Source organism: Rhinopithecus bieti, unplaced genomic scaffold, assembly GCF_001698545.2.
Source record: "Rhinopithecus bieti isolate Rb0 unplaced genomic scaffold, ASM169854v2 scaffold_14826, whole genome shotgun sequence".
NCBI lineage: Eukaryota > Metazoa > Chordata > Mammalia > Primates > Cercopithecidae > Rhinopithecus > Rhinopithecus bieti.
The window spans coordinates 3482794-3496271 of record NW_016808328.1 but is presented as its reverse complement, the minus strand read 5'-3'; the positions used below and the strand labels follow the sequence as shown (position 1 = coordinate 3496271).

The following is a 13478-nucleotide window of genomic DNA, read 5'->3' as shown; positions in this document are numbered from 1 at the left end:
CCCAGGACAGGGCGGACAGGGGACACACACAGACATGCAGACAAGGGTCAGAGCAGGACACACGGGCATGGGGGAAGACAGAAAGAGACAGGTCAGAAGATGGAAAGAAACTGGGGGAGGAGAGGTGGGAAGAGGTCCTAGGGAGGGGAGGCTATCAGCGATGGGTGTTGACACACAGGGGGCTGGAGCTGAGCCAGAGAGCCACAGCCATGCCCAGGGGGAGGAGGGGAAGAGCCATCTCAAGGGCTGGAGTCCAGGGTCTGGGACTGGGCCAGAGCCTAGGCATGGCCCCATGATGGTCAGGATGGCCCTAGCTCACGGGCGCAGTGGGGGCGCTGCCCTTGGTCAAGGCTGAGCGGGCACCCTGGGACCCCGGGATCAGGGAGTCATACCTGCTGCCTCCCTGACTGGCATTCAGCCCAGCTGCCTGGACCTACCCCAAGGGCAGCTGGCAGGAGCCAGGGTTTGGGCCTGGAGGGTCTGAGGCCCCACCTGTTTCCACTTGTGAGAAAAGGCACCTACCCTGGTCTTGGGCCCCTCCAGCTGTTCTGCCCTGTTCCCCACCTCTTCCCTTCTGGCCTCGCCTGCCCTCACAGCTGCTTCTTAGGGAGGGCAGGTGGGCTGGCCAGGACTGCCCAGCTGGGGGAGGGGCTGGAGATGGTTCATGAATGGACAGGGTGGACTCGGAGGCAAGCCCGGCTTGGCCAGAGGCAGCTCCAGGGACACATTAGCATAGGCCATTGCAGGATGGGACATGGTTTGTGTGCCTGGAGCCCACCTGACACTCCCTCTCCCAAGCCCCACCCAGTTCCCAGGCATCCTGCAGCCTCGTGGAGACCTACACGTGGAAAACCTTCAGGCGGAGCCCAAGTCCAGGCTCTGGGAGGTCACAGTCAGGACCAGGTTACCCAGGGACCCACCCTCCTGTCTACATTGACCCAGTTAGGATGCCACCCACTGGCATTTGAAGGCCCCTGATATGTCAGCTAAAGGGAGGTGACTCCACCCCTGAAGTAGGCCCAGGCCAGATTTGGCCAAGGCCTACCTAGGGTGAAGGCAGTCCTGGATGCCACGGGGCGGCCCAGTGGTTGGTCTGACCTAAGCAGCTGCTCCATCCTTGGCCCTGGTCATAGACTGTCCCAGGAGCTGCCTCCCAGAGAGGGCAGTAGGAACCATAAACAGCCACCGGGCCTTGTCCTGGGGTAGGTCCTTCTCCACCCAGTATCCCAGAGCGGAAGGAAGCAGGGACTATGAGCCCCCATCCCAGTGCTGGGCCAGTCTGACCAGGGTGGGGGCTGACTCTCCTCCCTCCGAGAGTCCAGCCTCGCCTCCCTAAGCTGGGAACCCTTGCTTCCCAGCAGGTGACTCGCTGTCACTGAGAAGCAGCCCAGGAATCTGCATTTCTCACGAGCTCCTGGAAGTTCTAAAGCACACTCCTGAATGCACATCCCATGGGCACAGCCTAGAAGTCCACAGGCCAGCACTTAGGAGGCAGGGTTCTCTCCCAAGCCTCGGGTCAGGCTCGCTCTGAGCCCTGCCCGCCCTGCTGGATGCCTGAATGCCCGATTCCACAGAGCCCCTTGTTCTGCTTGTCTTTGCCTGGGACCCCCAGCTCTGTGCCACCAGGAGAGCTCTGGGGAAGGACTCAACAGTTGAGCTGCCCTGGGAGGTGAGAACATTGCTTTGAATGTGGAACAGCTGACTGGCTCTCAGTCTCCAGCAGAACTGGGCTTTACCTGCCCATTGCCCTGATACCTGTGCCTGTGGCATGGGCAAGCACAGGACCTGGCCACACCAGCCTTACAGGGACCTCCCAATCAGTCTGCACAACTGTCACTCTGCAGGTTAAGAGATCACCCCCACTTCTCCTTGCTTTGTACCCCAGGGCAGGCCCAAGGAGCCCTCGAGGCCCTCAGCCCAGGAGACTGGCTCTGGGGCTTCCCTGGGGGGCAGGAGGGAGACCTGCAGGAGGCCCGCAGCAACTTACCCATCTGGAAGTCCCCGCTGCCCAGGTCCCCACTCCCCAGGTCGTCTATAAGCAAAAAAGAGACGTAATCAGCAACAACAAATATTTGTTGAGTACCTACTGGGTGTCAGGCACTGTTCTGGGCACCTAGCATACAGTGGGGCAGGGTTGAGGAAGCACAGAATGGTCGGTCACCCTCCTCCCCCTTGCCTAGGGAGGGGCCTGTGAAAGTCGGCTTGGAAGCCTCCATCACAGAGGGTGTGGGCCAGCTGGGTTCGATGGCTCAAGCCTGTAATCACAGCACTTTGGGAGGCCGAGGCAGGTGGATCACTTGAGATCAGGAGTTAAAGACCAGCCTGGCCAACATGGTGAAACCCCGTCTCTACTAAAAATGCAAAAATTAGCTGGGTGTGGTGCCACCTGCCTGTAGTCCCACCTACTCAGGAGGCTGACGTAGAATTGCTTGAACCCGGGAGGCAAAGGCTGCAGTGAGCTGAGATTGCACCACTGCACTCCAGCCTGGGCGGCAGAGTGAGACTCCATCTCAAAAAACAAAACAAAACAAAAAAAACAAAAAAAATAAAAGAGAGAGAGAGAGAGAAGATGTGGGCTGACGCCCCAAACTCCAGGGACTCAAATTATCTGTCCAGTGGCTGGGGTGGGAACGGGCAGATCAGACTAGCCTCCAGGTGAGAACAAGGAGGTGGGGTACAGGATGCGTGATCGTCCCGCATGCTGCATTGCCAGCCACCTGCCTGGTAGGTCCTGACTGTCCCAGGCTGCAGAATGATGACCAGCCCAGGGCCACACAGGTTGTAAGTGGAGGATGCTGGGGTCATGGGGACCAGGGCTCAGGACACACACAGCCCATCTCTTGAGGAACCACCTTGTGGAACTTCATGGGGCCTCTTTAAGGACCAGTGGGAAGAAGCATGGTCTCGCCCCCCACCCCTCTGCTCCCAGCCTCGGATCCTCGGCTCACCTCCGGAGGTGCTGTCAGCCAGCATGTCCTCATCATCAGAAAGGTACGAATGTGTCCAGCGCATTTGGCTTGCTGTGACCGTCTCCGTGTCCTCAGGCAGAGATAAGCCATCGTACGCGCTCAGCCCGTGGGTCACCTGTAAGTGAATGACAGAGCCGATTGAGTCACTCTGTCCAGCTCCCGCTGAGCCCCACAGTCCTTCCCCTCACTTCCAGGGGGATCCAGAGTCCCACCCCCAGGCCCCCTAGTGGTTAAATTTGACTTAGTATGGCTCAGTGAGCCAGGCTGGGGCTGAACTCGTTTTTGACTCAGTTTCCCCAAGTCCCATTAGCCCCTGGAAGCTTCAGAGCCCAACCCTGTAAATTCTGAATGAATCCTCAAATAAAGCAGACAATAAAATGTAAATCACTTTAGCAAGTGAAGACTCCTTTTCCTTGGGAGAAGGCAAGGGACACCCAGGACATGAGTGAGTGGATGGGGGGATGTGGGCGGGTAAAGGGGTGACCTCAGCCAGCGCAGATGGGGGGCACAGGCAGGTGGAAGGATGGCCAGGGTCAGCATGGGTGGGGACACAGGCAGAAGTCGAGGGCGAGCTGCTCAAAGCTGTTGCCTCCCCAGGCAGCTCCTCCCCAGGCCGTTTGGCTCCTCTTCCTGCCTCCCTCTGGCCTGCCTGTCTCCAGGCTGCAGGGAACACATTCCACTGTGTTGGAGAATTAGCTTTGGCACATGCAGCCACACTGACAGGCTCATCTCTGCGCCCAGCAGCGCAGAGGCAGAGCCCAGCATCTGGGCTGAATGGGGACAGGCGTGGTGTCAACTCCACGTGACCTCAGGCTGCTGCTGAGCCCAGGATAAGCTCTACCTTGGGGCCTGCACTATGTGGGCCGGAGCAGAAGGGCCCCAGTGGCCATAACACCTGCCTTCTCAGGTGTGGGGCCGGGCAGTGAGTGCCTCTTCCCCCTAGACAAGATCCGGATGTTTCCAAAGCAGTTTTACCAAATAACTTAGAGGAAAACACACCCAGGGGAGCCCAAGGGAACCCCAGGAACCCCGTGACCCACAAGTGTGCAGATTCATGATGGCTGGACCCCAGATTCCACAAACACAAGTATGCACAGACTGGTAATGGCCTGGCCTGAGGGCCTCAGGCCCTGCCCTGGCCTTAAGCCAGAAGGAAATGGTCCTGCTTTTGAAAACCAAACCCACAAGGGCTAGACAAGGTAGTGAGGTCCAAGCCAGAGCAAAGGCCAAGGAGGAGAAAAAAACAAAGAGCTAGCCAGGCCCCCTTCCCTCCCCAACCCCACAGCTCCCACAGGCCATGTCCCTCACGCCTCTGGCATTTCTCACGCCGGGCCCTCTGCTGGAATGCCCTTCCTCTCTTTGTTTCTCAGGCGAACTCCAGTGCATCCTCCGAAATCAGCTTAAATACCACCTCCTCCACCTACTCAGGAATAAGGAGGAACAAACGACTGATTGATACGCGTGGATCTGATAGAAGCCAGACACAAAAGACTACAAATGATACGATTCCATTTATATGAACCCTTGGGGGTGAAAGTCTAATCCATAGTGACGGAAAGATCAGTAGTCACTTGGGACCAAGGGCAGGCTGGGGGTGGCTGGGAAGGGGGCACAAGAGAACCTTCTGGGGTGATGGTTCACTGGGCATACACATCTCATTACTGACTGCACCCTGAAAATGGGTATATTTTGTTGTGTGTATTTATGCCTCATTAAGGATGATGAGAAACTCTCTTTGTCCTAACTCCTTGCTGTTCACAGTGACCTCAACCCCCAGTCTGGTTCTGGGCCCTCCTGGGCTCACAAGGTTATTGTCTGTACCTCCATTGGAATGGAAGCACCTTGAAGGCAAGGGCTGTGATGAATTCATCTCCACCTTCTCTGAGATTATTGAGCACCTCGTGCTCAATAAATACTTGAATGAATCAATGAATAAATGAATGGACAAAAATGTCATCACCTATGCATTCCAGTCACTCCTTGAAGCTGACTTGCTTTGGGGAGGCATTACCTACCTCTGGGCAATCTATAAGCATCTCCTGTCCTAGGCTGTGAGTTCCCTGGATGGGGGAGTAGCTGGGTGCCATTTGTTCATCTTTGTGTTTATGGTGCTCTCACAGACCCTGGCGGTCTGCATTGTCCACATCTTATTCCTGCTTTGGCCTAAAGCCCTTGCCCCCCCAGTCCACCGGCAAACATTGCCTCCTGTTCCTCCTCCTCTCCCTGCCCTCTCCCTGCGCATAAGCGCCCATCCCTGTCCTCCTGAGTGCTGGCCTGTGGACTTCTAGGCTGTGCCAGTGGGATGTGCATTCAGAAGTGTGCTTTAGAACCTCTGGGAGCTGGTGAGAAATGCAGATTCCTGGGCTCCTTCTCAGAGACAGTGAGTCAGGTTCTTCCATCCCAGGAGGGTGGTTATAATTTTGCATGTCCAGGGGATTCCCACAGCCACTGGTTAAGAACCATAAGACCAGCCCCTGCCAGGGGTTCTGCCTCCTTCCCTGGGTAGGGTACAGGGCAGTGTTCCCACTGGCTGGAGCAGGACTGACTGACCCAACATGGGCATGAGGCTGGGGCTGGTGCAGGGGCACTGACTCTGGATAGAGGAGATTTCAGGGGTCCTCCCAACCTGGTGGGGGGCTCTGTCAATGCCAATTCCCCTCCCATTGCAACCAAGGTTATGGAGGGCATGCCTGGAGCACTGAGACTCCTGGCATCTCCTATACACTGCCGTCTAGAAAGGAAAACCTAGTGGTGAGTGATGAGCAAGGTCCACAGCTTTTCCCAGGGAGCAGGGAGCTGGTCAGGGGGTGGTGGCAGGGGTGGCCTTGGGACCAGACAGGAAATAGCAAAGTGAGATTCAACATGGAAAGAAAGCCAGGAACACACATCTGCAGGGAGAGGGCAAAGAGAGTCCAGAGCACGTCGGGACTTGGACAGAAGTACCCCACACTCCACCACAGGACCCCAGAGCACAGACCCCTCTGTCTGCCAGTCTGCTCTTGCTTGCAGCCCCCACCCCAGGGTCTGAGGATCCAGGGTCAGATCAGGGCCCATAGCAAGGAATAAGTCAGCAAGAGCAGAGGCTTCATTTGTAAAAAGCTGGAGATCAAAAGGTTCCAGCAGCTGTATTTCACATCTGTGAGAGGAGAGGGAACCAGACAGGAAAGAGGCTCCCAGAAAGAGCCAAAAGGAACTTGAGACTTGACCATAGAAGGACCTTGGACCCAGAACGGGAAAGTCCAGGATCTGCTTGAGGAATAATAACAGCTAACATTTACTGAGCACTTACTAGGCACCAGGCACTTCTAAACCAGGTTATAGGTCTTATGGAGTTCCACTGAGAAGGGGGGCAAAGACAGCAGGGAAAGGTTACCTGTTGAAACTGGCATGTGGCAGGGCTGAGATTTGAACTCTGGCGGTCGGGCTCCAATACCTAAGCAGCTGCCACTGTGCTATACCACCTCTGTGACCAGGGGTGTGCTATGAGGCAGATACGAGATCACTGGGAGTCACTCTTGCAAAGCCTCTCTGCCACACTGCACGTCACTTCGTAATGCATTTCCTCAGCCTAGTATCACCTGAGTTGACAGTGACCCTTGGAGGTGGCTGAGGAGGTATGAATGCTCCCCTTTCCCAGTGAGTCCCAGGAGACGGATCTGCCCAGATCACAGGTGAGGAGCTGGCATCCCACCCCAAGCCTTCTGCTCACCAGGAAATGAGGCAGGGCTGGACCTCTGGGCTGACCATGAGGCCTAAGCAGACAGCAATACCAGGGAGCCCAGGGTTGGCCAGTTCCTATCCCCAACCCGACCAGCTCTCAGGACGGCCCCATGGGATGCCTGAGCTGGCAGTAGCCTGGAGCCATGCAGCATGTGCCTCGGGTCCCAAGGAGGGCCATTAGCAGCTCCAAGGTCAGAGGCAGAAATAGAACCCAGGTTTCCTGCCCTCCAGCCCGTCTCCGGCTGTGAGGGAGCCCGGCTTCCTCCCAGAGGAACCCAGCACTTCAGACATGTGTTGGAGCCAGACGGGGAGCCGGAGAGGAGGGGTCTAGGGGGCAGACCTCAGCCAGAAAGGAAGGAGCTAAGCAGAGAGGGGGATTTTCCAGACCCTCCAGTTCCTGGTTGGGGGGTGCAGGCAGCTGACTCAACCGGGCCCAGGCCAGAGAACTGTTCTAACAGGCTGAGAACAATTGCTTAGGGCCGGGATGCAGGCAGGGCGGCCCCCAGTGGGCAGGCATTCCTTGAACACAGGCGGGACTGTAGGCGAAGGCTTCTGGGAGGCACCTAATCCCAGAGGTGGGCTATGTCCAGGCCCTCCTAGTGAGAACGAGGGTCACATGGAACTCCAGGTCCAAGTTGTGTCCTTGGGGACAATGAATGCAGGCTGGATCCTCCTCTCCTGGCCTGGGTGAGGATAAAGAGGCAGACAAGGCTGGCTAGGAAAGGACTCAGCACTGAGGAGAAAACCACAAGAGCGGGGCACAGAGCGGAGAGAAGGTGGGGGAGGTACAGATACGGAGAGTTGGTACAGATCACTTGAGGCCAGGAGTTCAAGACCAGCCTGGCCAACATGACGAAACCCCGTCTCTACTAAAAATACAAAAATTAGCCTAGTGTGGTGGTGCATGCCTATAGTCCCAACTACTCGGGAGGCTGAGGTAGGAGAATTGCTTGAACCTGGGAGGCGGAGGTTGCAGTGAACCGAGATCGCACCACTGCACTCCAGCCTGGGCGATGGAGCAAGACTCTCAAAAACAAGTTTATAGCAAGCTCACTTGGTGCCAAGCCCTGACCTGAACTGACATGAAGCTATTCAGAGTGTGTTCACTCCACTCAGCGGGAAGAGTCCTGCGTTTCACTGCAGCAGTATTACTGTTGTTTGATCATGGGATGTGACCCCCAGACTCCAGTGGGGATGTCACATCCCGGCTGGGCACATGCTCTATGTCACCTTCTTCAAACTTGAAAAATTCTGAATTCCAAAACACATCTGACTCCAAGGCTTTCAGTCAAGGAACTGTGAGCTTGTGTTATTATTATTTCCATTTTCTGGATGAAGAAACTGAGGCTCAGAGAGGATTGTCTGGGTAAATGGGATCAAGCAGGTAAGGCACTTAGTGAGGTGTTTACTTATACAATAAGTGCTTAATAAGCACTAGAATTACTTATACAGTAAGTGCTTAATAAGCATTAGGGTTCGCACCATGCAGGGGGTGCAGGGTAGGGGTGAGGGGTAGGTGTAGTTGAGGGGTGATGCATGGGGAGTGAGGTGTGAGCTCAGGCCTGGGGTCACCTCCAGATCTGGGATGAAGGGAGGAGCCTGGCTGAGCGGGCGGGACTCTAGCAAGGGGTGGGCAATAGAATTGGGTCCCATGGCTCAAAGTTGTCTGCCTACTCAGAGGCTGACTCTGGGACCAACCCAGGCTTTGGGCTTCTCCAGTGACATTCCTCACATGCCTTCAGCAGCCAGCCCACCCCACCCTGCTTGTAGCCCGGGCCTGGGACTGAGCCCCCCACTGCCCCCACAGCTAGGCAGGAAGGTCTGAGCACTGCATGGTCCCCAGGGCGGCTACAGCTGCCCAGGGCCAGGCTCCAGGCATGTGGGGATGGAGTGAGCTCACCCCATCAAAATCCAGAGACAGTGCGGGGGCGGGGAGACAAAAGAGCTACTGCCTGCCCACCTGCCTCCCTGCCACAGTCATCACGGGCCCTGCCTCAGTCCCCCTTCCCCGCTTCCTGCCGAGGAACCAGCAGACAATGTGACTCATGGTCCCCAAATCTCTGGGGAGGGACCTGAACCCAGACAAGGTCCCCGTCCCCCTCTGCCAGGATGCAGGCTCCTAGGTAACCCCAAAACAAGTGCTTCCCCTACTCAGCTGCAACCCAGGCCCCAGATACAGGATCAAGGTGCCCTGCCCCACCCCCAGGCCACCCAGTGCCCTGTCCACAGGCGACAGACAGCACAGGGGAAGGAATCTGTTGGGGCAGCACTTTGTTGTACAAACCGCCAGGGGCGGGAGAACCCGACACAAAGGCCAAAAGGCCTTTAATCCCCTGGCAGTCTGAGAGGGGCGCCGGGCCGGAAGGGAGGTGGCCACAGCCTCCTCTGGCATGCCTGTGCTGCCCGTGCCACTCGGGAGGCCTGCCAGCTTCTCACACGGAGGCCCCCAAGGTGGCAGGAACCTCGCCAGCCAGTCAGCCAGGAGGAATATGGAGCCCCCCAAAAAAGGAGAGGGTCCAACATGCATCCAGGGCTTCTTTGTGCCAGGGGCTGAGCTAAGGTCTTCACAAGGCTTACGTCACTCAGATCCACCACAGCCTCACAAGGGAGACACTGGAGGCATCTTCATTTGATAGATAAGGAAACCAGGCTCAGAGAGGTACAGTTGCCTGCCCCAGGTCACACAGCAAAGGCAATGGGAATGGAGTCTGAAACCAGGACTCCCCTCTGCTGGGTTCATGCTTCTGTATTTGGCTAGCTCAGAGGCACAGCTCCCAGCAGCGTCCTGCTTCTGACCTCTGACCCCTACCCTCTGTAAGCTCATATCAAGGCCTGCAACCTGGAAAAGCTGCATTCCATCCAGGACTTTTCGGAGCGCTGGGGCAGGTCAGGGCCTTCAGAGGAGGCCCAGAGGGCGGGAAGCTGGGGTCTGGAGTTTCTCGTCCCAGCTCAGCCCCACACTCACCATGTTGCCTTGGACAAGCCCCTGCCTCCTTTACCTTTTAGCTAACTTTACTGAGTCCCTACTGTGTGCACTGGGCATCCACACCCACCAACTCAGTCCATGTGAACAACACGCAGAAGGCAGTGACTTTGGTCTGTTTTGAGCATTGCTGCAACCCCACAACAGAAAACACACAGTAGGTACTAATAAATCTGCGGACTCAGGGACAAACCAGATAAATGAACCTGCCCAACAGCCCTGAGGTGGAAATTAACCCACCTGACAGAAGAAAGCGAACTTCAGAAGGAGACCTGCCTGAGATTACACAGCTTGAAAGTGCCAGAATTACCTCTAGTCCTCAGTTCCCATTAATACAACAGAGGCCATAACACTTCATCCAAAGGGAAGGAGGGGACTAGGTCACAAGCCCTGAAATCCATTCTAAGACACCCCCTGTCTTTGCATAACAATCCCTCCCAGACTTAGTTCTCTCCGCTATGAAATGGGAGCAAAAGGCCGGGCATGGTGGCTCACACCTGTAGTCCTAGAACTTTGGGAGGCAGAGGCAGTCGGATCACCTGAGGCCAGGAGTTCGAGACTAGCCTGGCCAACATGGTGAAACCCCATCTCTACTAAATTACAAAAATTATCTGGGCGTGGTGGCACATGCCTATAATCCCAGATACTCTGGAGGCTGAGGCAGGAGAATCGCTTGAACCCAGGAGGCAGAGATTGCAGTGAGCCGAGATTGTACCACTGCACTCTAGCCTGGGCAACAAGAGCGAAACTCCATCTCAAAAAATAAATAAATAAAATAAAATAAAATAAAAATAAATAAAATGGAAGCAAAAAAAGGTCCCTGCTTTGCCTCCTTCCTGGGGCTACTGGGAGAGGCAAGTGTGAGGCAGTGACCTCTTTGAGAGGCATAGTCCCAAGCCCTGAATCTGCCTGGCCCTTCTCCAGGGAGACGCCATGTGGTCTCTGCCTTGGAGGCTCCTATGACATCGCTAGGCATGGGTACCCAACCTGGTTTGGCACTGACCAGGTGGGGGACTGGTGAGAACACTTGACCTCCAGCCAGGGGGGCAGAGCAGGCTGTGCTGTCGGACACCCTCAAGTCCAGGCCACCCTGGCCACATTCTAGATGGGGGGGCTTCAGCTTTCTCATCGGTAAAAAAAAGGTAGAATCGATCAGATCCGTCCCATTTGGTTCAATTCAAGTCACTTCAACCTCGACTTACTGGGTATATACTATGTGCTGGGCCTGGGGGACAGAATGTGAAATGGACAGACACAGAACTCCATGTTCCTGGGGGACACAGGCCACAGAACCACATGCTGGCAACACCACGCGAGGAGAGTGCTGAAAGGGAAGGATAGGGGCTGGCAGAGACCAGGGGAGGGTCCCCTCACTTAGGGAGGTGGCTGGGAGGCCGGGGAAGATTTCCAGAAGAAATGCTAACTCAGCTGGGGCCTGAGAGATAACTTCACCTAAGTAAAGTGGAGAACGGGAAGTGTGGACCAGGTGAAGGGGAGGGCACACGCTGAGGCCAGGGCCAGAGAGGGCAGGGCACACTTGCGGGGCGGAAAGAAGCCTGGTGCAGCGGGACACGTGTGTGAGTGGCAGAGGAGTCAGAGGGTGGCACGAGTGGGCTTTTCCATTTAAAAGCGCCGTCCTTCAGTTGTGCTGCTGACCCAGTGCTAGTCACAGACGCCAAGTCTCCCCTGTTCCCCCAGAGTCCCTGCACTCTCCTCCGTCCGCCACAGACAACCCAAGATTGGGTCTCTCCTGGTGGCTGAATGAGCTGCCTGCCAACTTACAGGGAACCAGGAAGCCACTGGGAAATGCCCTTGCCTCACCCATGTGCCAGGTGTGGCCAAGGCAGTGGGGGTGGCCCAAGCGGGAACAGCTTCTGCCTGGGCTGCCCAGCAAGAAGGTCCCTGGAGGTTGAACACTATCCGCCAGGCACCTCGGCTGCCGGCAGCACCTGCAGCGTTCACGTGCCAGCCTCCTGCAAGCAGCCTGGCTTGGTTCTCAGGTTCTCCAGCTCCCAGCTACCCTGCTGCCCTGGCATGTCTGTGGGGCTTCAAAGGCACACCAACCTGGTTGGGCCTGCCCATACCCTCCTGGGTCACTGCCCACAGATTTCATGAATGCCCCTTGCACAGTGCCAGGACTATGGAAGGATGGGCGGAATGTTCCACAAAGTTATGTTGCCATGAGACACCACTAACAACCATGGCCATTTCCTGAACCTGTCAGGTTAGGACTTCCCATGACTCCTGACTCACCAAAGGGTGAGAGGAAAAGCCCTTATCATGGCCAACCAGGTTCTATGTAGTCTATACACACACCCACAAAAACCTACACACACACACACACACACACACACACACGTGCCCCACTCCAATCTCTTTTGCTACTGTGTTCACCCAACTCCCTGCCTTCTAAAATAGCCACATGCATCCCCTCAACAGTCCTCAAACACACGAAGCCCCCTGCCTGGGATACTGTCCCCACATATTCCATCACTCGCTCCTCTTCTTCCAGTTTTTGCTCAAATGTCACCTTTCAGCTGGACACGGTAGGTGGCTCACGCCTATAATCTCAGCACTTTGGGAGGATGAGGCGGGCGGATCACCAGAGGTCAGGAGTTCGAGACCAGCCTGGCCAACGTGGTGAAACCCCCTCTCTATTAAAAGTACATAACTTAGCCTGGTGTGGTGGCAGGTGCCTGTAATCCCAGCTACCTGGGAGGCTGAGGCAGGAGAATCACTTGAACCCAGGAGGCGGAGGTTGCAGTCAGCCAAGATCATGCCATTGCACTCCAGCCTGGGCAACAAAAGCGAAAATCCATCTTTAAAAAAAAAAAAAATGTTGAATTAATTAATGAAGACTGAGGCAGGAGGATTACTTGAGGCCAGGCGTTCGAGACCAGCCTGGACAACATAGTGAGACCCTGTCTCTACAAAAAAATTAAAAATCAGCCCATTGCGGTGGTGCACACCTGTAGTCCCAGCTACTTAGGAGGCTGAGGCTGGAGGACTGATTGAGCCGGGAGTTTGAGGCTGCAGTGAGCTATGACTGCACCACTGTACTCCAGTCTGGACAACAGAGTGAGACCCTATCTCTAAAAACAATCAATTAGTTAATTAATTAACGGGGTTTATAAGTGAGGAGGCTAAGGTTCAGAGAGCTGACTTGCCCATAGTCACAGGATTAGAACCTAAGACCCCTGGCTCCACACCTGGAAGGAACTCCGTACCACCCGGTCCCACTGATGATGCCTGGGACTTTCCTGCTGGGAAGCCCATCTCCAGGGCAACGAGAGGCTGTCCATGGTCACTGAGGAGCATCCCGGAGGGGTGGGTGGGGGCCTCGGCGGCAAGTAGGGGCCAGTGCTCTGTCTCCAGGGCCTTGCGCAACACAGCCAGAGAGCCAGGCCTCAGTGACTCCACTCAGCGCTTGCTCCCGTGGGCATCAGCAACAGGAAAAAACAGGCTGGAACAGCGGCCCCGCAGCTGTGGCCAAGGAGGTCGGCTCCCCCTGCCCCCAGGCCAGGCTTTCCTCATCTGCTGTATGGAAGGAGAGGAAAGGGCAGACAGGGCCAAGCCCATGGCTGAGATAGGCCTGTGGACAGCAGAGCTAGAAATCAGAGCAAGGGGTCCTCATCCTGAAGCGCCCCGCGTCTGCTTTATTCATGATAATGTCCTTTCCCGGACACAGAAACTCTGGGATGGGAATACGCGCGGGGGAGACAAACACATCTGGGAAGGGCTGGTTATACAAAGGTGAGCTGCCTCCCTAAGTCCTAAATGGCTGAAGCAACATGATGGGGCTGGGG

General features: G+C 56.0%; 1 protein-coding gene across 1 annotated transcript in view; it reads right to left on the bottom strand.

Annotated features, from left to right (window-relative positions):
• The window catches only part of HSPG2 (heparan sulfate proteoglycan 2), a 111080-nt gene that overhangs the window by 74825 nt on the left and 22777 nt on the right, over positions 1-13478 (bottom strand). The window contains 3 exon segments of the mRNA XM_017886455.1: positions 1988-2032; positions 2949-3084; positions 5913-6105. Of these exon segments, the coding sequence (XP_017741944.1) occupies positions 1988-2032; positions 2949-3084; positions 5913-6105 (374 nt within the window).